This window comes from Rhinolophus ferrumequinum, chromosome 10 (assembly GCF_004115265.2).
Source record: "Rhinolophus ferrumequinum isolate MPI-CBG mRhiFer1 chromosome 10, mRhiFer1_v1.p, whole genome shotgun sequence".
Lineage (NCBI taxonomy): Eukaryota > Metazoa > Chordata > Mammalia > Chiroptera > Rhinolophidae > Rhinolophus > Rhinolophus ferrumequinum.
Genome location: NC_046293.1, coordinates 77,601,770 through 77,627,846, shown reverse-complemented (window position 1 = coordinate 77,627,846; position 26,077 = coordinate 77,601,770). Strand labels below are relative to the sequence as shown.

At 32.5% G+C, this 26,077-nt stretch overlaps 1 protein-coding gene across 4 annotated transcripts in view; it reads left to right on the top strand.

The window, feature by feature from the left end:
* SLC6A15 (solute carrier family 6 member 15) overlaps positions 1-26,077 on the top strand; it is a 45,530-nt gene that overhangs the window by 12,920 nt on the left and 6,533 nt on the right. For 3 of the 4 annotated variants that reach the window (XM_033118610.1, XM_033118607.1, XM_033118609.1), the window contains exons 2-10: positions 3,676-4,140; positions 7,687-7,844; positions 8,216-8,342; positions 9,592-9,773; positions 16,873-16,983; positions 20,210-20,451; positions 20,555-20,747; positions 21,906-22,098; positions 25,455-25,614. In XM_033118610.1, the coding sequence (XP_032974501.1) occupies positions 3,852-4,140; positions 7,687-7,844; positions 8,216-8,342; positions 9,592-9,773; positions 16,873-16,983; positions 20,210-20,451; positions 20,555-20,747; positions 21,906-22,098; positions 25,455-25,614 (1,655 nt within the window). In that variant the 5' untranslated portion in view covers positions 3,676-3,851. Of the gene's footprint in view, positions 1-1,044; positions 1,156-3,675; positions 4,141-7,686; positions 7,845-8,215; positions 8,343-9,591; positions 9,774-16,872; positions 16,984-20,209; positions 20,452-20,554; positions 20,748-21,905; positions 22,099-25,454; positions 25,615-26,077 lie in introns of all 4 variants that reach the window. The other variant, XM_033118608.1, reaches the window with a different exon arrangement.

The following is a 26,077-nucleotide window of genomic DNA, read 5'->3' as shown; positions in this document are numbered from 1 at the left end:
TACATACAATAGAAGAATGGAAAGATGCCTTGTTTTTAATTTTTAATATGTGTATTATTTAGAGCCCTTTGCTGGCAAGGAATTGATGCTTCCTAAGAAGCAAACATATATGTGTGTGTGTGTGTGTGTGTGTGTGTGTGTGTGTGTGTGTATGATATATGAGGTGTGACCAAACAATACAGTGAATGTTTAAATTTTAAAAATTGTAACAGTGAAAGACGCATTGCCATCAATGCTTCTCAAAATACTCCCCCTCACTTAGAACACACTTATTGCATCGTTCTTGTCACTTTCTGAAGCAGTTCTGGAAGTCCTCTTTTGAAAGTGTCTTTAGTTGTGCTGTCATGACTGCTTTGATGTCCTGAATCTAAATTTAATCATTCACTGTATTTTTGGATCACAGCTCATATATATATATATATACGGAGGGGGCCAAAAAAAGATATGTATACACAATTTAAGAAAGGAAAAAAAAGTATCAAAATTATGCTGATGGTAACCACTTTGAGCACCTCTTGTAATTTCAGAAGTCAAACGTGACTTGTATTTATCTTTCTGTATTGGTATATATTGAGTATTACAATTTTAATAGTTTTTTTCCTTAATTAAAATAAATTTTCTTTGGCACCGTCTGTATATACAGGGTGGCAGGAACTCAAAGAAAAAATGTGCTTGGCAATTAGATGGAAAAGGGCAAGAATGAAAACTAGGATCCAGGATCCTTGACTGCGGTGGTAGTTACAGCCTGGGCATAATGCCTTTGGAATTGAATGACAGGCCGATTCATTGTTTCTCTCCTCAAGATTACTTAGGGAGGGAAAATCTAACTGGACAAACATGGAAGATAATTTTCAAAGGTTTTGGTAATTTTATCTTCCCTCTACTCATACTCTTCGCAATCTGACTTTGTTGCTTCTTCCATTAAGGAGTTTATCAATCTGGATTAGCTGTGTAAATTGCTTTGGCCAGTGATAACATTAGCAAATGTGACACAAACAGAGGCTTGACTAGCACTTGTGTGCTGGGCTTCCTTCTTTTGGCTAGAGTTGGAACTCCAAGCTTACAATGTGAACAAGTTGGAGCTAGCATTGGAGAGACTACATATTGGAGATCCAAAGTGCTCTGACAGACAGAAAGCCTGCGTCCTGCCTAAATGTGAGTGAGACCATCTTACCATCTTAGAATATCTCCCGCCGTTGGAATTGACAAATGACCACAGTGCTGAATTGACCTAAGTCAAGACCAGCAAAACAACTGATCACCTAAGCTTAGCTTACATTGCCTAACACACAGCATCATGGGCATATCAATTTTCTATTTGTTAAGTCCCTAAGTTATGAGGTGATTTGTTATATAGCAATAGAAAACTTGTATTAAAAAAGTGGTGTTAGAACAACTGTTAATAAAACATATAGCACTGACTCTGAATTTGTATTATCCATAATTGAGTAATATGTAGCAAACTAGTTGTAATATAATACAGCCATAAGAAAGATGATAATCTTAGTAATAAAAGAAAATATACTGAGTCCAAATACTGTATTATTCAAATACTGTATTATTAGATATGCATATTATTTTCCTTATTTTATAAATGAAGAATCTGAAGCATAGGTAAGTAACTTAGCCAAAGTCATTAAACCATATGTGACAGAGCTAGGATTTGAACTCAGTATGTCTCTAGAACCTAGATATAAATGTTTGGCACCATTACATGTCTCTTCACAGCAAGAAATGTTAATTCCTACAAGATCCCATTAAAATTAAATAAGAAGGATTATATGAAACTATGTAGAGGTTGAGGTCATTATTCTGTTTTGGACTATGAGTTTCATATCTAAAGTAGTTTTCCTACTATGAAAGAAGAGGATATTCTCATGCTTTTAATTTTTTCTGTCTCCTCCCATATTAATTTCTGATTTTATTAGTTATATTATTTTTAATTTCAATTTATATGTTTTCCCCTTGGTAAAATTTCTACAGATTTTTTTAGTTTTTAAAACTTTACCACTGTACAAGTTTTGTCTTTATTTTTTTAACAATTTTATGGTTTTCAATTACAGTTAACATACAGCATATTAGTTTCAGGTGTACAACATAGTGATTAGACATTTATATCATTCATACAGATTTTAAACCTTATTTTCGTGTTTAAATTAATATTCACTTCGATTCTCTAACATGGCTTCTCTGTTGCTGAGATCACTATTTGGTTTTCTCTCTTGGTTGGCTAAATTTTGTGATCATGTATCCCCTCCCTCTCTCTTCCCAGTACAGTCCATCAGATCTCTTATGAATAAAAATATTTGCCTGTGGCCTTTATAGTTGGAATAGCAAGTAAGTGACTATAAAAATTGGAGATCAAGGATTTTTTTTCTCTGTTTTAATGGAGGTTATTGGATATCCTGAGAAGTCTTTTTGTTTCCCCTTTTCTACTTCTGCTTGAAATCCCTAGGAATCTTTATCCCAGTAATTTCTCAGTGTTGACCCTTCTTTATTATTATTATTATTATTATTATTATTATTATTATTTGAACATACAAGTCTAAGCAAAACCTATGTTATTTTATCTTTAATATGTTGTGTTTTATTAATTCTATTCTCTTGCCTGAGTACCCAATTTTAAGTTTGTTGGATCACCTTTAATTTAAATATCCACTTAGCTTTTCTCTAAATTACCTAAAAAATGTGTCCCTTTTATTCCTTTTGAGAAGTTTTCTTCAGCCTGTCCTCCATGTCTCTGGATGTGGTTGCAATAGCATTTATTCTAGTTCTATTTGTTTCTATTATGCCTTTTGTTCCTGTAATGGATTTACCCATTGCTTACCTGTATTCAATATTTATCCACCTAACTTTTTTTTATTCCTGTTACTCTTTTTTATGTTTTCCTTGAACTTTTCTCCTTTTTCTTAAGGGCAGCTCTTTTATCTTTCATTAGTTGAATGTTTGAGGGTTTTTTGTTTGTTTGTTTTGTTTTGTTTTATTTTGTAAGTAATCTTTCAGAAACTTCATAGCACTCTCTTTCCTGAGATATATTCTACATTTGTGTGCTGTATATGTTTCTTCCACTCTCAACTACTACCCCTCCCTCTATGTTTCTTTGTAAAACTCTTTTATTCTTAGTAATTACTCATCTTTGAAGGAGAGTTCTGTCTTGGAATACTATTTGATAATGAAATAAGTGTCATTAATGTTTGTATCTCTTAATGTCTCATCACAATTAATATCACATTAGTGAATGGGTGGATACATGAAAGGAGATTCTCCATAAGACAAATATGCAGGGATGTCATGCAACTGTGTATGCAATTCTATAAGTAATAAAATGAGTGTTGTACTTTAGTCAGAGAGGGAAAAAGGAAGAATTAAGAAAAAAATCACAAATTTTGATTACTAACGAACAGAGCTTATATTATGCATTGGAGTATGTCAGAGCTCGAAGTGGAGTTTTGCAAGAAGGAAGGAATTAGCTAAAAGAAAATGTTTGTGAAACTCATGTGTACTTTACAATTCTTACACTTGTGGAAACAATTAAGCTTTGAAAGGCCAATGATCATATGGTTTATACTCTGTAGAAAGAGGTTCCCTCATAAAAATTAATAAGACAGGGTCTTCAGTATTTTTTAATACTTTTCCTCATTAAATATTATTGTTTTTCAACTTAAAATTTTACAGGTACTTACAGAATATTGGACATACAGATTCAAGATCCATGACATTATCACCTTGAAGCAAGGATTTATTTCATAGCCTCCTCCATCTTTTCTTCATATCAACTAAAATAGTTTTAAAAACAATTAACACATTTTCCATAAGGGAATTTTAAAAATTAGTCCTACCCATACTTTCCAATGCCTAAGAATAGCAAGGTGGTAAAAAGAGAACTAGATGACGAGGTTATTGAATCTGTCAAAGACCTTCTTTCCAATGAAGACTCAGCTGATGATGCTTTTAAGAAAAGTGAACTAATCGTTGATGTCCAAGATGAGAAAGATACAGATGCTGAAGAAGGATCTGAAGTTGAAGATGAAAGACCAGCTTGGAGCAGTAAGCTACAATACATCCTGGCCCAAGTTGGATTTTCTGTAGGTTTAGGGAATGTGTGGCGATTCCCATACCTATGTCAGAAGAATGGGGGTGGTAAGTTTTTTTTGTCTTTTTATTTTAAAGTGATATATTACTGAGTAAATTGCAATTGATTGTCTTAAATAGCTGCTTTTATTGCTGGGTTTCATTATTTTACAAACTGTGAATTCCATTATAAAGCTAGGGAGACTCCTTTGTTGAAAGTGAGTTCAGATATGTTTTCAGAGTAGGTTTGCATAGGAGCAGATGGCTTGCTATGAATACTCAGAATTGTTTTCAGGGTAATTAATAAACTCTCAAATTCTTTCTGTGGATGCTCTTAAATATCTCTAAATTACTGACTTTTCTAACATGTATTGCATCCCTTGTGACTGTCAGTTATTTTCTGGAGAAAAACCTAAAGTTTCTGGTATGAGACAAGTTTGATGAAGGAAGACAGAGATAATTTTCTCTCTATGACTTAGTAACTCTGAATTTTAAGTTGTTTCATTCTTCAAAAAAGCAAAAATTACATATAATTTAGAATAATTATAGTTTTCAAATGCTGACCAGAACTTTGTAGATTCCAGTAGAAAGGATTTAACTGGATAATTAATATAGTGCCAGACATTCTTCATCCTTAGATATCACATGTATTTGGTTTCCAATTCTATAGTATTTGGGGGCAATGTTTGGTTTCAAAGAGAACTTTAAAGAAATTAACATCCTTAGTTTTAAACAAAAATATCTGTATCAACATGATATTCTAGTTTTTTTGTATTTATGCTATGATTACCTAGGGTTATTTAGTGAACATTGTCTTAAAAATCAAGGGGAAAAACCCCAAAAATGTATTGATTGTCATGTAAAACATAAGCTCTATAGTATACTGCAGTCAAATTGAATGTTAAGCTAACTAACATTTGTGTTGAAACTTTATTATTTATATGTATGGAAGCTGTTAAAGTAAATGTAATAATAAACTAAATATACACTTCATTTCAGTACACAAAGAATAAAAAGAATATTTTGATATTTGATTCTAGTTTGTGATAGTTTTGTTGACTGGACAAAAACAAGGTTTTATTTTGATGTAGTTGTACCTTACAAATGAAATTAAATAATGTAACCATTCATATATTAAATTTCTTCTTATAGCCTCTAAAAAATAAGCTAAGGTATTACAGTGATAAAATATATTTGAGATCTTGCTTAATTAATTCAACCAGGCAAAATAAATAACAAGTTTGGGAAAAGTAACCTGTTTGATAAATCTTCCTGAGAGGTAAGAATCAATTCATAAGTCAGTGATGTACTATATATATATATAACTCTACTGACATTGTAAGCTCTTAGCTAGTCGGTAACATCACATATGAATTATTTATCAAATCAGCAATAAGCATGTATGTAATACTCTGCTTTTTGTTTCTCACAAATTATCATATTTTCCATGACTGACAAAGGATGAATTCAGATTTTCAGACCTGTCATCTTATGAGCCTTACTGGACATACTGTTTGGGGAAAAGGCAGTCTTTGCTGAAAAGTCAGGTTGCCTTCCATTTAATACGATGTTTGTCTTGTTGGAGAGCACTAAAGGATTTCATAGTTAGTAATTATTTATTAGTAAAGATGCTCCTCTTTCTAATTTTCATATGTAAAAGGAGTCAAAGTGCCCTTCCTAGTATTGTTTCCTCTCTTCTAATCACAAGTCCTAGAGTGGGATATTATAAAATACCAATGGATTTTATCATTCCAAGATGGTTATTAGAGCACAAAAGGTTGTACTCAGCATTAAGTATAGCATCGAGCCTACTGGGTATTCAGTTAGTATCTTCTGGCAGTTTAGTCCAGCAGCCTCAGGCTGCCTAAATATTACTCATTCATCAGTTGAGGCACTTTATGAATAATAGAACTAAAAAGTAATAGACCCAACATAAGTTGATTTGTCCGAAGATATTATACTTAAAGCACATGGTTAAGCTTAATAAGTGGTTTAATATAGAAATCACTAGCTTATGTTTTGAAGTCAGTTTGACTATGAAGCCTGGCACTTTCCCACACGAGCCATGATCCTTGCACAAGTTAACTTACTTCTTCTGCCTTACTTCCCACACCTGTGAAATGTGGGTAATAATGGTACTTACCTCTATTGGATTCTTGTACGGAATAAATAACTATAGCTTAACAAGCTTAGAAATATGCCTGGCGAATTGTAAATGCTTAGTTACATTTTAGCTTTGATTATTTTTAATATGGAGGCAAAGGTTAGAGTAATTGAGTTAGAAGAAAAGGCTCAGTATCTAATAGTATGTTCTGCACACGTAACTGAGGAAAGATTCCCAATGAGTCCAGTCTCAGTTAATCCAATTAATCTCTTTCTCCCTCTCTTCCTTTCTCACCCAGAGATAAATAACATTATTTCAAAGATGAATAACTTGAAAAAAAACATTAATATTTACCTGTTCAGCAGAATAACTACCAGAACAATTTGAATAGTTTCCAAAGTCTATTCAATACCACTAAACACTTTTTTTTTTTATTTTTAAATGGGAAAAATATAATAAATGGCCTCACTTAGAAAGGGAATTAGTAGCATCAATTGCATGACCCACTTGACAGTATCTGGTTAAGACAAAATTCCAGATAAGAAATTTGAATGTAGGAAGTCCATATTAGAGGTTATTTAATGAGTAATTTGTATATATAGTCTCATGTAGAAATGAGTACAACTTTCATATTTAACTTTATTAATTAATAGAGTTTAATATTAACATTGTGAAACTATTCAATACATTTTTATATCACTATTCATATGTCTTAATTTGAGATTTAGCTATAAAGTAATACTTCTTTTAAGCATTAAAACTTTGCTACAAGGATAGTAGCACATATATTTTACAATAGATATTAAATATATTAGTTTCTCAGTCAATTACACTACCCCTTTACAGAATTTTGCAAAACAAAATATTAATTCTTTTCTGAAGTGTACTTTTTATATGAAGACCATATGGGGAAAAAAACAACATTTGTCTGTAAGAGGTTATTTTTCTTCTTTTTCTTTTTAAGTCTAGGCAGCCATTTCTTCTGCCCTGTTGTTATTTAAGGAAAAAAGTCAGTTTTAATACCATAAAATTTTATTTTTTCTAATTTATCAGATTTGGAATATATGATTTAGATGAATAAAATTTAATAAATGACTTCATAAACGTGTGAATAAGATTTCCAGCTTATGATTTAATTTAATTTAATAAATGACTTCATAAACGTGTGAATAAGATTTCCAGTTTATGAAAGCTGCTTGAAAAAATGTTTTTAAGGAATTAGTTATTTTTATGAAAAATGAAGTTGTTTATACTTTCAATTAAATTAAATTAAAACTTCTCATTGATATCGTTATTTTATCATAATATTTTTTTAATCAAACTTTGTAGCAGTCAAATTCAGGTTTTAAATACTAGAAGTTTTAAAGTAATGAAATTGCCTTTTGTTTAAAGTCCTATGTAACTGTACTATATACAACTTCAAATATCATCTTTGAGATAATCAGAATTAGTGTATTCTTTACTGTGACTGTAGAAAATGTAATCTATTTTATTTGTTCTTGTCTCTGTAGGTGCCTATCTTTTGCCATATTTAATACTGCTTCTGGTAATAGGTATTCCCATTTTTTTCCTGGAACTTTCTGTCGGCCAAAGAATTCGGCGAGGAAGCATTGGCGTATGGAATTACATAAGCCCTAAACTGGGTGGGATTGGATTTGCAAGTTGTATAGTAAGTTTCTTGGTATGGTATATACCATATAATTTTTACATGGTTTGTAATTATATAGTTTGAATATAAATGGAACTTTTGAGAGTGTAATTCTACTCTGCTCTTTAATCATGTTTAAAACAAAACAAAACAAAACATGGATCTTGCTTGCACCGATATACAAAACAAGCCGTAAATAATAATATAGTTAATCTTGTTAATGCATGTTCTTAAGATCTGTGAGAAACATCTTTTTAGAATATATCATGTGTTTCAATGAAAATAAAATGAGGAGGATTTTTAAAATGTTAAATGGGGTCTTAAACATATCATCTCATTGTTTCGGTGGAAGGGCATGCAAAGTGTAATGTAATCATATTTTCATTTTGCAGGTGTGCTTTTTTGTGGCTCTCTACTACAATGTCATCATTGGCTGGAGTTTGTTTTATTTTTCTCAGTCTTTTCAACAACCTCTACCTTGGGATCAGTGTCCGTTGGTGAAAAATGCTTCACACAATTGTAAGACATGGACAAATGTAGTGTTTTTATATTTAAAAATCCTAAATTAGTAAAGGCATGAGCTTTCAAGATTTTTGTAAAATAATGTGAAAAAATATTTCAAAATTATTATCACAATCTTTCTTCACTTTTAGGATTGGCATATTCAGAAGAACAGATCTTTGGCACCCACTAATTTTATTAGCTCTTCCCACATTATTATTTTTTTTAATTTAAGTATAGTTGATATACAATATTACATTAATTATCTTAATATAATATTATATCAATTATGTTAGTTTCAGGTGTATAATATTTCGATTTTTATACATTACAATGTGATCACCTTACGAATTCTAGTAATCATCTGTCACCTTGCAAACTTGTCACAATATTATTGATTACATTCCCCTTCCCAAGTTATTTTATTGTGTCCCATGACATTAGGGTGAAATATTATAAGCCTTCAATTGTTAATTTTGACAGTCTTTTATTTTGTATACCTTTCTTGATGCCTTACATTTTCATTAAAATAAAACAAAAGACAAAAAGAAGAATTTGGATTGAAGTAATTGTTTTTATGTTTTTGGTCTGCTGTTTCATAGTTTTCCTATCATTTATTTTTATATCCTAGAATAAAAATAAAGAACAATTCTCTATAACAGTGATGTCTGGTAAATACAGAATGCAACTCACATACGTAGTCTAAAATTTTCTAGTAGCCACAGTTTAAAAAAGTAAAAGGAAACAGGTGAAATATTTTATTTAATCCAATAAATTAAAAATATTAACATTTCAACATACAATTAATGTAAAATTTATTAATGTAATAATTTGCATTATTTTTCTCATACTAAGTCTCCAAAATCCCCTTTGTATTTTATATTTACAGCACATGTCATTTTGGACTAGCTCCATTCTAAAAGTCGCATATGGCCAGCAGCTCATGTCTCATATGGCCAGTTGCTCTGTCTCAAGAAGATAACTCTGGGGATGAAAGGGACATAAATGTGATATGTTTTAACTATTTTGATCTAAAGCTCACATATTCCTATTTAGAAATGTGTAATAAGAAATATCAAATAGGATACATATCTGTTGATATTTCACATTTTTGTAGTTGAGTTTTTATTGTGAATTTCAATGCTTCTACAAAATTGTAATACTTTTCTAGGAAATGTTAAGAATTGATTTACAGACTTACTGGAATAAAAAATTATCTCATTACTCTTTATAGTCTGAAATGATTGTGTCACTTTCCTTTCTACAGTTGTAGAGCCAGAATGTGAAAAAAGTTCTGCCACCACCTATTACTGGTACAGAGAAGCACTGAATATTTCCAGTTCCATTTCCGAAAGTGGGGGCTTAAACTGGAAGATGACCATCTGCTTGCTGGCTGCCTGGGTCATGGTTTGCTTGGCTATGATCAAAGGCATTCAGTCTTCTGGAAAAGTTAGTATGTTAGAGCCTCTCTTGATTCTGCTAATCACCATTCCTGGGTACTGTGACCCCCTCAAACTCTGCTATAAATCTCTGTGGGCAAATTGCCAGTAGCAGTTCATTCTGGGTAGTTAATTAAAGATTGGTGAGAAGAGGTGTTTTTTATTTTTAAATGTGTTTAAATTAAGGAAAGGACATAAATAAAGATATATGTTTTATAGTGAAGTCTAAAACTATAATCTTATTTCATCAAGATCTTTGAAATTTTTTATCGCTACCTAAAAAAATCCTTTTTTTTCCTTTTTTTTTTTTTCTATTTATTCAGTTGACTCTAATATTTTAGTTCTCTGATTACCAATTAGTTCCAATCATGGAAATTGGGGAAAGTGGTAGAATGAAGAATTTGTTCCTTTTATTTGTCCTTTATCATTTATTTTTCTCTATGATAGGTGTTCTAAGGAATAATTGCATAAAACTCTTTAATATAGTCTCTAGTGTGAAGTGTTTCTTAAAGATCTGAACATCATTAAGTAGTTATAATCTCAACAAGGAACTCATAGTAACATAAAAAGACTAAAGAGAATGTCTGCCAGGGTAAATGGAAAATTTTAAGAGGCTGTGATTGGAAAAAAACATTAAGTAAATTCTAGAAACCTTGCTATATACATATATATGTGAAAAAAGTTCTGCCACCACCTATTACTGGTACAGAGAAGCACTGAATATTTCCAGTTCCATTTCCGAAAGTGGGGGCTTAAACTGGAAGATGACCATCTGCTTGCTGGCTGCCTGGGTCATGGTTTGCTTGGCTATGATCAAAGGCATTCAGTCTTCTGGAAAAGTTAGTATGTTAGAGCCTCTCTTGATTCTGCTAATCACCATTCCTGGGTGATTAATATATATTAATATATATATTAAGAATACATTAGGAAAGTAATTGCTAGCCAGTCTTTTGCTTTCATATTGCATTTTTCATCATTGCTATCATTGTTTTAATGTGTTCTATATCTTTGGGCTGGACCATAGCCAGCATTTATTATTGGTTCTTCTCTCTGCTCTTTAACACTCTATCTGTATAATGTTTTTCTTTCCAAAGCATAGATCTGATTATATATATTTCCAGGATAATATATTACCATTTGCCATCATATACTAGTAGAAGTAGGAGTAGTAGTCATATAGTAATAATGATGGTGAAGGTGATTCTGACAAGGATCAGAGTAAGAACAATAACAGAAGCCAATATTTATTATTAGGTTGGTGCAAAGTTTATTATTCGGTTTCTGCAATTATTTTTAACCTTTTAAACGGCAATTACTTTTGCACCAACTTAATACATGATTGTTTTTCCCCAGGCACTGTGATACATACTTTATATACTTTATCCCATTTAATTCTAAAGAAAACTCTAAGAAGTAATGACTACTTTTAGGCCTGTTTTACAGATACAAAACAATTTTGAGAAGTGAGGTTACTTGCCCAAAGTGTTGTGGCTAGTGGTTGCTCATACCTGGAGTCAAACCCAGCTCTGTCTAAATCTAAAGCCCATGTTATTTCACTGCAACACTATAATGTTTCCCACTGTCACATTTTTTTCTCCCCAAATAGTTAAGTTTTTTAAGTCAGAAGTTTAATTCACCTCTGCTTTCTGTTATTTCATATTTAGTTTAAAATGTTGGATGATTTTTTAACTTGTAAATCACAGCTAATTTTACATTTACGTTTGTGCTGGAACTTCTACACCATTTTTCCTTTGAAGAAATGAATATGGTAGATAACACATTTGAATATCTTTCAATCTTTCTGAATGACAATGTTTTGTGTGATTAAATAAGTTCAATGAATTGGTTCAGTTGGGTGTATTCTACTATGTCAGAGACACATTACAGTCAGGTTATAAACAAAGGAATAGATTCTTAAGTTACATCTAAACACCTTTACATGCTTTCTAACATAACATCATTTGATATAAAGAGAACCAAATGTGGTAAGCCATAGAAGTCCAAAAATCCTTGTGTTTGAGTCTTACCGCTATATTTTGTTTCTTCTCAGTCTGTGTGTTTTATCATTTAAAGAAATACTCGTCCTTTTCTTACCCAGAATTTTGGGGTTGGTTGTTTTTCTTATTTCATGTAATATAACTATCTAGAAAAAAATAATACAAGCTATATACTACGTATAATTTATTCAATGAGCAGTCTTTAATGGCTTTTGGGCAGGATTTGACAAAATAATGCAGTAGACACAGATAGGAAGAAAGTTGTAAGTAATGTGATCAAAGATATGAAAGTATAAATTGTCACAATTCCTCAGTCTGAAACAATGAGTTAAATATAAGAAAAAATTTTTAGGAATAAATGTAAAGCTCTGTGTTTGCCTGCCAAACAAAAATGCCTCCAAATAAATTATCACACAAGTACAATATAGAGAAATGTGATTTAAGGATAATATGGTTTAAGGGTAGTATACGAAAAAAATATTTAGAGGATTTAGAAGCTAAAAGAATATTAGTCAATTTGTGATATACTTGGCCACAGCGCGCGCACACACACACATACACACACACACCTCACAATGCTAATCGGAAATTTTATGAATTAAAATAGGAGTATGATAGTATCATTCTCCTCTGAGCCAGGTAGGCACACCTCAGTTGAACCATGCCTGTAATACTGAATTTTACTGAAATCTCTATTTTCCTCCTTTATTGTGAAGAAGAGAAATTTCAGCCCTGTGATCACAATCTTCAAATAGTTGAATAAACAGAGTAAGGCTAGTGCTGTGGGGCTACAGAGAACAGAATGATTGTCAAATATTGGGGAGTATGGAGAGTGGTGGGGTGGTGGTCAATCGTTTCAAAAAGGAAGACCTTTCAGGAATCACGGCTGGTAACAGTGAGAGAGCTCAGTACTATTGGAGGTTGTCAAACAGAGGGTGCATGTCCCTTTGTTACAGTCTCTATTAAGGGGATGCCTGCCCCAGCATGAAGGATAGAAATGAGAAGCTCTAAGTTTTCTTCTCATTCTAATATTTTCCCACTGGTACTACTTTGCCTTCCTTGCTACTACTGGGTTAAGTACTTTGTGTTAGCTTGTTTAATCTTTTTATCAGCCAGATGATTTGCATAGTTTTATCCTCATTTTACTGCAAAGTTAAGCTTGGGGAAAATAAATAATTGACCTGAATTAAACAAGTGGTAAATGGCAGAGCTAGAATTAGGCTATGATGTCCTCAAAGAGAATGATTTTTTCTGAAAGTATGTTTATAATAAGCATGTTAATATGTAAGGAAAAAAACCCAACTAAATGATTTTATACTCTTATGTTCTTTGATAGTTGAATAGAATGAAAGTATTTTCATACAACATTTTGATTGAGAAACTAATCCCTCTTATTAAATGTACTTGCTGTGAAAGGCATTTCAGTTATCAAGGCCCAGACGGTCTCAAAATCAGCCAAAGAAACATATGTTACTGTTTCATTTCCCAATTATTAAAACTGTATACTTCCTGGGCAATGTAGTCATTCATCAATCATTTAATACACGTATATTGAGCCCTTACCACGTGTCAGGAATTGATCTTGTTCTGGATATACACCGATGAATAAGGCAGACAAAATGCCTGTCCTCAGGGAATGTCCATTCTAGTGGCAGGGACAGACAATAAACAAAATTGTAAAATAAGTTCAGGTAGCAATGCATAAAATAAAGTGCGATAAGGAGAAAGTATGACATTTTAGGTATAGCCAGGTAGAATTTAACCTATTTTTAATAACAACATGCTACTAATTTAGTGTATGATTAGACTCCTGGGATTAAATGTAAAGAATTTGTGTTTAAAAACAATACGGACACCTCTATAAAGAGCTGACTTAAGATATCATAAATCTCAGAATTTAATGATTGCTATTTTTTGTTTGTTTTACCTGCTCACAGAATAAAATTAGGATGTGAACTACTTAATACTACTTAAGCGTTTAAAATTTTGAGTGTTATTTTTCTCCATGTTACATTGAATATAAAATTGTGTTTTTCCTTTTTAGGAAGCTATGCTAGAGTCTTATCATTGAATCCAGACCGGTGTCTTTAAGAACTCAAATACTTGTTGAATTAATAAATGGAAATTGAAATGGGTCTGATAATATAATTAATATATAATTTTTAAAAGACTGCAGAATAAAGATGAACTTTTTGGGGGAATGTATGCAGAAAGGAAAACTTAACTTTCTCTAAATTCTGTCAATGTACAATATTTTTCAGTATCTCCTTTAGGTTAGAAACTGATAGATATGCAAAAATGAATAAGCACACTTTTGTGCGCATGGACCTCATATTTTAATGGGTGAGATAATTACAGCAGAATAAGTGCAGTAATAGAGGCATATAAAAAGTGTGTTATAGCATAGAAGTAGCCACTGAAATTACCATGGATTTGGGGAAGTTTTCATAGAGGAGGTAAAGTTTAGGCTAGACTTTGTGTTTGTGGAGGAGTTCACCAGAAAGTAAAGAACACTGGATGCATGGAAAACAGCATGTACAAAGCCCAAAGATCGCTTAGCACCCCTCTGTGACTTCTATATACAACTTGCGGAGCGCTTGGGAAATGAAACTTGAAATGTAAGTTTACTACAGATATTAAAGGATATGTGGACCTTGGTAAAATGACTGGCTGTTACCTAACAAACTGTGTGGAATGTTTGAGGATTTTTAGCAGCTCATCGACACCATCAGATCTTTAACTTAGACAGATCATTCTGGTAGTAGTGTGGATGATGGATTTGAGGGATGAAGGGGAGAGCTGACAGGGAGAGTCTAGAGGCAAGATGACCAGGAAACTATTATAATAGTGAAAAGTGACATCACTGAGGATGGAAAAAAAGGGACAGATGTGAGATTTCTGTGGTAGAATCAATAGAATTGGTTGATCAGTTGGTTAGGGGACGTGGAAAAGAAGTACGTAGTAAAAGTGTGATTAGCCTGGACAAACAAAAGTACAGGACAAGTCATTTCTTCCCTTAGCCTCTAGTTTGAAGTTATATTAAAAGTGTGCTGAGTGTAAGTCATACTTATTGGAAAAATCATAATCAACCTATTCAGACTATTTTAGTGTGTAGCCTTCATTTTCAGTTTTAAAATAAGTGGAATCAATGGAAATTATATAAGTCACTTATATGACAGCAAATTTGAGTTTTATTTTTTTTTTAAATAGCTATTTTGCTAAAGTGAATCCTTGCTTCTGACTAGTGAATCTTGCCTCAAGATTTGTGAAGAATAATAAAAGGAATATCTTTAATTCAAGTTAGATAAAGGCTACTTAAGTAGATACATAGTAGACTAACAAATTTAAAGAATGCTGAAAGTAGGTAAGAAGAGTTAAAAAAAGTACTCCATGTGAAGACATTTTGATAAAAGAAATGTAAGTGAATGGAAGTACTCAAGGAATTAAACCAATTTGAAATGATTGAAAATCCATGCTTTATTATAACTAATTAAAATATAATTAATTAAAATATTGATTTTTAAGTAATTGATATTTTATTCATGATATTTTTTTCTTAGGGTGTTCCACATGTGTTTATGATGATACAGTGGATAGAACTGTAGAAGTGCAAATTATAATGTTGACTTATACGTTGTTTGTCTATAGTTATTATTGGATTCAATATATCTTACCTGCCCTAATCCATCCTCTGTTATGGCAGTTTTTACTTCATTCTTCACACCCTCCTTCCCTTTACAGATACATATCATATGCCTACAGTATGCCAGCAACTGTGTTATGTGTTTGGGATATGGAAATGAACAGGAGAGAGGAGGCCCCTGCCCTCACAGAACTTATTATATTCCAACAGGGGAGACTGGAAATTAATAAGGAAACACATAAAAAAAAACAATTTTGACAGTGCTAAGTGCTATCAAAAAAACCAAAACAAGATATTATGGAGGATTCGTGAGGCATTAGTGGGGGCCAGATGGGAAATACTGGATGAAAAAATCATAGCCTTATTTTTGTTGGTGTGGGAAGATTTGCTGGAGAAGATAAAGAGGAGATGTACATAAAGAGAAGAGAGTCATGTGCAAATGAGGGAGACAAGTGCAGACTGAGAGCACTGCTCTTCTCTGGCCTTGAAGATAGAGTTTGGTCTACCAAGAGCAAGCAAGGGCTTGCAGCGCTAGAGCTCAGTTGAGGGAAGAGTGGTGGGGAAGACAGGTGGGGCTCTGGAGTAAGGCTTTGCGGGTCAAAGGGAGCAACTGGCATTTTATTCCAACTGAGTCCATGATCCCTGGCGTGTGCTAATCAGGGAATGAGCCAACCCAAGTTAGCTCTGGGTAGCCTGGAAACCAGTTAGGAGAATACTGTAAGTAGTGCAGGACTACTTCTGGACATTTGACTTTAGCCACTGGATGGATGGTGGGGCCACTTACCCAGATGGGTGGAGACAGCTTTGGGGCAAATTCAGAAGTTTCGGAAGACACGAAAAGTTTTAGAGATCTATTAGGCTCCCACATGAAGATGGCAAGGAAGCAGTAAATGTCTGGACAATTCTTTTTCTATAATAAGTATTTGCTCAACCTCAGTGGTGAAACTACTGAAGCAGAAAGTTAAACCTTTACGTGGTTACTTGTTGAAGTTCTGTAGGAGACACAATAGGGACCACTCCCTACTCCAGAAGATTTATAGAATCGTAACAGAACTTTGGTTACTGGGAGAAAATACGTTTTGTTTTGTTTTTTTTCTACCTAAAACTGTAAAAGTAGGAACGTGTTAGGGAGTTAGTGCCCATTCACTGTCTTAAATTTTGCTTTTTTTATGAACTAAAAGGAATCAATACGATGCAAGTTACACCATACCCATGGATTATATTAAAGGAAAGTAAATACGGAAGGTGGTTTGTATTTTTGGGTATATCTCAAGATCTTAACTAAACCGTATTAAATCAAGAATTATAAGCCATTCTAATTAGATGGCTATACAAGTTATTAATAGTGTTGTTAATCATGTTATAAAACCAGTAAATGCCAAGTATGGGACAGAAGACATAACCTCACCTGTAAAAAAGAATATAGTAGCTGGTGTGTCTCACCTATTTGTATTCTTCTCTCTTCGCAGATCATGTATTTTAGTTCTCTGTTCCCCTATGTGGTACTTATATGCTTCCTAATCAGAGCACTCTTTTTAAGTGGTTCAATTGATGGCATCCGTCACATGTTTACCCCTAAGGTATGTACTGTATTTCTATTTAAGGCTTATGATCACGTAAGCATTATGTTTGGTTAAAATGTTCCCACAGTTCAAGGGATGATTTTTCTAATATGTGTACACTAGACTTTTAAATTATAGCTTTTATGTTACCTGTCCTAGATAAAGAGATTTTATATATCTATAATTATATCCATCTATCCCCAATTTTAAATGTCCCATTTTATTAGGTTGGTGCAAAAGTAATTGCAGTTTAAAAGGTTAAAACAATTGCAAAAACCGCAATCACTTTTGCACCAACCTAATAGTTCTAGAGTAAGGCCATCACTATTTAAACTTTAAAAATCCCTCTTTTATATTAAATTAGTTTATAATTTTTGCACTTAATTTTTAGAACTGTTTAGTCTTTATTATTGTTCCTCCTCTATTCCAGTGGTTCTTAACCTTTTGTGTCATAGACACCTTTGAGAAAAAAACAAAGAACCAAAAAAACGATAATAGGATTTCGTTACCAGGAAAATAAAATGAACATATTAATTTACTTAGCGTCTCAGGAGGTTGCCAGATCACCTAAAATCCATGGACCCACGTTAAAGACCCTACTGTAAATCCCACCTCAGAGAAAAACCGATGTTTTCTTGTTTTGTTTTGAGATTTTGTACCTCCTAGAATATTTGCATAGTGAGTTTGGAAAGTTCTGTAACTTTAATAAATACATATACATTTCAGGAAATTCTCATTAGGCTTCATAAAGGGCTCAGCTCTTAAACTCTGTCATTCAGCTTAGAGTTAAACTCAACACCGGGTACATTGAATCTGATTAATCAACCTTGTGGACTTGTTATACTGATTTGACAGGGGGAAAAAAAAAGCAACAACAAGTTTTAAGGGGTATATGTGTTTGGTTATTCACTGAAATGAAGTTACATCTCACTATCAGTCTGCTACCACTATCATAGGCAGACACTGTGCTATAAAGATGCAATTTCAAAATTAGTTCAGAAATTGGAAGTTATCTGAAAAATGATTGTGCAGAAGACATTAATGTCCCAAGAATTCTTTGTCACTCTGGGCAGCGGCCTTGATACTGTGTAAAAGAGACTGAGTTCTTTGGGTATCTGGTTCCGACTTGGTGTTCATTCTCTAGAGGCAAAAACATTGACATTGGTTTTCTGGAGTAGTTCAAAAGTCCTATTTAACATTTAGTGTTGCTGGAGCTCCTCAGTGAATAACTAGTTAAAGATTCATAAATTTCAGCTGTATCATCATTTAGATCAGCTTCAAGTAGCCACACTTAATGACCAAAATTATTTATATTTGTAATATTAAAAAAATGTAGTTTTCTGAGTTTAAAACAACTAGCTTTGTTGTGGATTTCTGGCATATTACCTTTTTTAAGTTGGCAATTGCTTGAGACATAACTCTAAATATTTGATTTAAATAGATATTTTAGAATTTAAACTTTTTGGTATGATGCTTTTACATGACCCCCATATTTAAAACTGCAACATTATTAACATTTTAAATGAGGCCTAGGGATCTCTTTTAAAATATGGTTAATTCTTCAGTTCACTTTTCATTGACTGTTGATCAGATTCTGTATTAGGTCACGTAAGAAGTGATAATTAATATAATAACAATAATAAGTTGCTAATTACTTTTAATTTACCTTTTTTATATAAGCGAAAAAGTCCCTAAACACGTGAAATATTCCAAAAACTGAATGGAGATTTAGTTCCTGAGTTGGAAGTACAGCAATCTGAATAATGTCTTTAGTAAGTAGGTGCTTTCTGCCATCTAGTGGGTAAAGTAAAGATAGACAGTTGATTGTAGTTGAGTAGATCAGCATTTTAACCATAGAATAGTAAGGTAGCAATGGTGAACAGACGATATGTGTATCTTAGTTAATTGTACAAAAATTATAAATGTAATTATTATGTTTCATGAAAATATTGTAGACATTTCAATAATAATAATTAATGTTAATTGAACATTAGATCCTAATATTTGAGAGCACATGGATTTGTAATCTACTTGTGTTCATATTTCATCTCCACCCCAGAACAGTGTAACCCCAGGCAGGTTACTTAATCTTTCTAAGATTTAGATAATAGTAGCAATGGATCATTGTGAAGATTAAATGGGATAATCTATGTAGAAAGGGCTTATCAGTGTGCCTGCCATTCTAGCCCATATATATCAGCCGTGTTTGAGCACTTAGAGAGTGGTAGGCAATGTGATAAATAGTACATCTTGTTACTCCCGTCTTTCAGTTGAGGAAGCTGAAACTCAGAGAGAACTGGCCACTTAATTTAGGTTGCACTATTTTTAGATTATTAAGTGGCAGAATCAGGATCTGAAACTGTCTGTAGAACTCATGTTCTTACCTATATGTTTGACATTGCTCCCAATAAAGGCTATTTCAACACAATGGTGCTAAAAAAAAAAAAAAAAAAAAAAAAAGGAAAATACCAATTTAAACACTACTGTTACTGAAATCAAACTTAACTGTTTCTTGTGGTCTATGTCGGATATGGCTAATATGAACTGTTCCATTTAAAAGGTTCGATCATTTTCTAAGAAGTAAAGCAGTATTACTTGAAATATATGTTCAGCACAGATTCAGAACTTTAGAAATTTGGATCTGAAAAGGTCTTGGAGATGATATAGTTGCATTTTCTCTAATTTTCAAAGGGAGGCTTTCAGGAAAGCCTTTTTTGAATGAATGGATAATATATATGTGAATATGCAATGCACAAATAGTTCAACTCTTCCAGGCTTGTAAATACTATCTTCTTTGACTATTAGACTTCCACCAAAAAATACAAAACTTAGGGTATCAGTTAAGTATTTATTTAACTTTTATTGATAATAGATATATTTTGCTTGGGAAAGAAAACAAAGACACACATAGGAAATAGCTGAAGATAGTTCATTTCTCTTTTAAATTGTCCTTTGATAATTTGTCTTAAAGAGTGAAAAATTCCCATATAAGTAGAAAATCTCCATGTAAATAAAATCTCCATCTAAAGGCTTGATAGTCTGAAGTCTACAGTATTCTTATTCATATTATTTGTTTCATTTTTAAATGAAAACATTTCTACTTAATAACAGATTATCTCCCCAATTTCAATAAACTTTGGGTGCATAAGTATTACGATATATTTAAACAATACAAGTAATTCCATGTAGATTAGTCTGACATATTATTTTGCCGCTGACTTCTATCATGTTTCCTTTTAAACAGCTGGAAATCATGCTGGAGCCCAAGGTCTGGAGAGAAGCTGCTACTCAGGTGTTCTTTGCCTTAGGTCTGGGATTTGGTGGCGTCATTGCCTTTTCAAGCTACAACAAGAGAGACAACAACTGCCACTTTGATGCTGTCTTGGTGTCCTTCATCAATTTTTTTACCTCTGTCCTGGCAACATTGGTGGTGTTTGCAGTTCTGGGCTTCAAAGCAAATGTCATAAATGAGAAATGCGTTGCAGAGTATGGATATTAATTTCCTTTGGCTTTTGATGGTATAACTATATAAAAAAATATACCCCCCCAAACCCGTAAGTCTTCATTAATATATTGTTCTATTTTTCAGAAATTCGAAAATGATCATAACATTTTTGAAAATGGGCAACATTAGTCAGGATATTATCCCCCATCACATCAACTTTTCCGCTATTACTACAGAGGATTATCATTTAGTTTATGACATCATTCAAAAAGTGAAAGAAGAAGAGTTTCCTGCTCTTCATCTCAATTCCTGTCAAATTGGAGATGAGCTAAACAAAGTTAGTAGGCTATGTTTAAGCAATAAAATAATTATCATTTAGTTAAAATATGCATTCTCTGGAAGATATTTTTGTTTTGTTTTTAAGGAAAATGACCTTTAAAATGCTGGTGGAAGGTTGTGCTGGTTCAAAATTCACATTCTTTATTTCAGAAAACATAATTTCTTAAATCATAAAGGTTTGCTTTACTTAAAAAAAAACACAATTTCATTGATTAAGACACAGTAATTTAAACTATGAATATAAATTGATTTCCATCATAGAAAATGAGCTTAGTCCTATACCTTTCCTGGTATATTTAATACAAAATTTGAATTATGACTATCATTTTTGTATTATGATTGTTTTGACACATGAATGATATTGGGCTACTTTAACAATTGTGTTCCATAAGTCACGGTTAAGTTAAGTTCTTTTTCTTAGTTACTGTCATATACTTTAATTACACAAAATAGATGAACATTAATAAATATTCTTTAAGTGGTTGTCACCTTCTTACTGTGTTGCCAAAAAGGAAAATATAATGGAAAAATTGGCCATTAATCACTTTCAGATAGCTAACTATACTGAGACTAAACATAAAGCATAATGGGCAGAAAATTATGGATGAAACCATCATTACTATAAAAACCTTGAATTCTGTGAGGAAAGATTTAATTACTAACTTGCCCTTAGAAATTTTTTTTAAATTCTGGTCTATCTGTGGCCTTTATGAGATAATGCCATCAATTTGAAACTTGTTTAAAAGCACAATTTCTTAAGAGACAACATGACAGCATATTTATTTCCAGTTACTCCCAGGCATTAACTCAGAATTTTCCCTCACCTTGAATTTATATATATATCTATATATATATGAGATATATATATATCTATATATATGAGATATATATATATATATATATATATTTTTATCTCATATATTTATATATATTATATTTATATTATATGTATTAAATATATTAAATATATGTTATATTTACCTCATATATTTATATATATTTTACATATATAAATATAAATATGATATATATATTTATATATACGAGATATGTATGTACTTATATACATATCTCGTATATATAAATATATATATATCATATATATCACAATCACTTAATATTGCTCTGTATTAATGTTATTTTGTATATTTTACAGGCCGTTCAGGGAACTGGTTTAGCTTTCATTGCCTTTACAGAAGCAATGACACATTTCCCTGCATCTCCCTTCTGGTCGGTGATGTTCTTTCTCATGCTGGTAAATCTAGGGCTAGGCAGCATGTTTGGAACCATTGAAGGGATTATCACACCTATTGTGGACACTTTCAAAGTGAGGAAAGAAATTCTAACTGGTGAGTTTTTACATATTTGACGTTTTGTTGAATTGATCGAGGCTACTTGACTCTTGGTGAAGTATCAGAAATGCAAATAGGAAAGTGTTATATTTTGGGTTTTATTAATGTCTATTTATTAATATGCATTGCTATTATTTGTCATATTATTTATACATTTATATAATGTGCAAATTATAGATTTAATATAGATCATAGTATTTATTAATCATTATGTATTATGTTGCTCTTTATTAATAGGTAATATTATTAGCATGAATTACTGGCTTTAGAATAAAGTCATAGAATGTTCATGTATAATTTTGTGTACAAATCACACAATTATAACAAGGTAATTCAGATCCATTACTCCTTTTCCAAAGAGGCCATAGCTGAAATTGATAAACCTAAATTTACTTCTCATATAAAATAGTTATTGTGGTTTACTAGTAGTTAATGTCTCTAGGTGGAAAGACAGTAAAACATTTTATTCATATCAATGGTTGTTAATAAGTCCCATCTGCCAGCATTTATTATAATGCTAGTTTTGTACTGTATGAATCTTGTACTTGAGGGATATACTACGAGATCAGAAAATTAAGTTGACGAACTCATCCTAGAAAAAGTGCTACATACCTCATTGCTGAATATCACTAGAGTCACCTTCGAAGTACCCCCCTTGGGAAGCTGTGCACTGATGCCAGTGCCTAGTCCACCCTTCAAAGCTATTTTGGAACTCTTTTTCTGGAATGGCCATCAAAGCTGTTGTCGTATTACCCCTGATGTCCTGAATGTCACCCAAATGTTTTTCTTTATCTTTGGGTAAAGAAAGAAGTCATTAGGGGCCAGATCAGGTGACTAGGGAGGGTGTTCCAATACAGTTATTTGTTTACTGGCTAAAAACTCCCTCACCGACAGTGTTGTGTGAGCTGGTGCGTTGTCATGATGCAAGAGGCATGAATTGTTGGCGAAATGTTCAGGTCGTCTAACTTTTTCACACAGCCTTTTCAGCACTTCCAAGTAGGAAACTTGGTTAAATCTGCCCAGTTGGTACAAATTCATAATGAATAATCCTTCTGATATCAAAAATAGGTTAGCAACATCATTGCAAAAAGTTCTAGAACTTAATTGTCATACCTCTTGTTATAAAGGATGGATATTATAGCAGAAATACAGAGATATAAGAGAATCTCTTCTCCAAAAATAATAGTACTTATAATTAAAATCAAGCTGGATAGATAAGACTTGTACCATGTAATATACTGATAGATGGCATAATGGAGACTTTGCATCTTATAAGAATAAAAAAGAAGAAACAAAGGTCATCTAAATATATAATGGAACTGTAAATGAAATAGATAGAAGTTGAAAGGGGAAGAGTCTTCTCAGAGGCCTGAGGATAGCCTTAGTACGCATATATAAATAGAGATAGAAGGAACCATAAGGAAGCCAGTCAGACCAGAGTGCAGGAACAGTGTTTGTAAGTGAGGCAAAAATAAATTGGAAGAAAAAATGTAGGTGATCTTGAATGCTGGGCAGTGGTGCACGAGGTCCTCAAGCCTCTGTTTTTAGCTCTGAAAGATTTAGTAATAATTTATGTGTAAATAACTCTCAAATATATAACTTTGTCACTGCTTGCTAAGTGTGTGCATGTGTGTGTGTTTGTAAAACAATTTCAGCATGTTTTAAAATATTTATAGTAAATATCCTGAACTCAGCCAAACACAAATGAGAAACTTCTTTATCTTCTCCCAAAAGGCAGTCTCTATTTTGAAGTTTCTATTTCATTTAAGGCTGTCAATATCCTCCTAATGTACAGGCTAAATAACAGTCATCTTTGCTGCTTTCCTCATCTTTGCCCCATATCCAAACCCTCCTGAGGTATCAGCACTTGCAAAATTAAAGGCAAAAAAAACCCCAAAACAGTGTGGAGGGAAAAACACACAAGGTAGTATTAGCTGACTCCCACCAGAGTCAGAGCAAAGGGGAATGTACTCTCTTCTCCCATTACCTGTCTTTTGGGATCATGCTTATACTTTAAGTTATATTTTACCCTGTTGAAATCTCCCCCCGTTACCTTTATCAGATGTGTTTTTGTCTTCTCTGATAGTACATTATCTTTTCCTCTCACATCTCCACTGAAACTCTTATTGTCTGTACCACCTAGAATGCACTTTCTTCATATTTACCTTATACTACAGTGTAATTGGGAGACATAGGCTATGGTTCACATTTAAGCTCTGCTACTTCCATCCTGAGACAATATACTGTGACAAGCATTGAAATATTTCAATATGTATAGACTCCAAGTACAGTACATGTTGCTTTTCCTTTTCTACATTAGGTTTATATAAAATATTTGTTTATGTAACTCATACCACTGGCACAGTGCTTAGGAGATGGCAGTGACGGCTTAATTTAACCCGTATTTGTTGAGATTGTTAGGGAAACCTCGTCTTTGAACGCAGGGATGTCTGTTTTCTCTCCTCCTGAACTGCTCTACTTCTTTCACTTTTACTCACCTTTGCTAAAAGGTGGTTGAAAAATAGAACACAGTCATATATTTTTGGAGGGCTTCTCTACTAACATGCATGAGAGAATGAAGGGTCTAACAAAACTATCGAAATATTATATGGATTTCAGCAATCTCTCTAAGTTTTTATATTAATGGTCAGAAGTTTCTGCATCTTTCTTAGATCCTACTGCAGAAATTCCTTTTAAATGGTTCTTCTTAGTTACTTGGATAATCAGGTTGCTCAACCCTGTATAATTGTATTCCCAACTAATCTGTTCCGGGAATATTAAGGTACAGATTTGTGTTGGTGCTTCGGTTATGCCTGATTGGATTTTTTTTCCATTTATGCTTTAAAAACAACCATATTTCAATCAAATATAAAAATATGTTATCACAATCATTATGTGCTATATTAGCCTCATTATTAATTAAAAAATTCAATATAGCTTCCAAAATTATAAAACATTATTGAAAGTAGAAATTACCTCTGAACAATTTGGCCCCTGAAAAGGTCACTTTGCTATTAATAAAGACAAAAGGGCATGGAAACTTATACTTTTAAAATCTTCTCAGTTTTGCCTCATTTATTATTTGTGCTTTCTAAGTAATTTTCCACAGAGTCAGGGAAATGAGTTGAGTTACTGTCTTACAATGAATTTATATTAAATCCGGGGCTAACTCAGGTAACTAACTCCCAATATGTGATATTCCACAGTATTAGGAAAGGTCTTGCCTATTTATTTCATTGACAAGTTATAAAAGTGAAAACAAAATTATTGTTTCAATATAATAATTCATAATGACGTTTAAAAGACTTGATTCTGAATAAAGGCTTAATTTTTCATTTATTCCTTTTGTCCAGTTATATGTTGTCTTCTGGCATTTTGTATTGGCCTGATATTTGTGCAACGCTCTGGAAATTACTTTGTTACAATGTTTGATGATTATTCTGCTACACTGCCTCTGCTAATTGTAGTCATTTTGGAGAATATTGCTGTATCCTTTGTCTATGGCATAGATAAGTAAGTATATTTACTTTTATGCATTCATTTTTTCATCCTTATTTTGGAAACACTAATTGTCAATATCTATTTCATCTAGAAGAGGAGGGAAATGACTAGAGGGAAAAATGCCAGCAAATCAAATCTTTTACGAGTTCTTCTGTATTCAGCAATTTTAATAAAGTATATTCCTCTATTAGGTAACTGGATAGAATTGTGTACTTTGTAATATAGGCTAATATTCTGGAGCTTTGATTTAATTCTGGTTATCAAATAGTAACTTCCAAGATCTAGTGAGTATTGGCTATGTTTTAAGAATCTTTTTGTTTTGAGTTTTTATTGTGGTCTGCATTTCACAGATGAGAAACTTCAGGCTTAGTGAGACACCAATTGACTTGCTCATCTCACCTGGCCAGAGGCAGACCTGGGATTCATAGCCTTTTCTGCTTAACTCTAAAACCTATGCTCCTAATTCCTTTGCAAC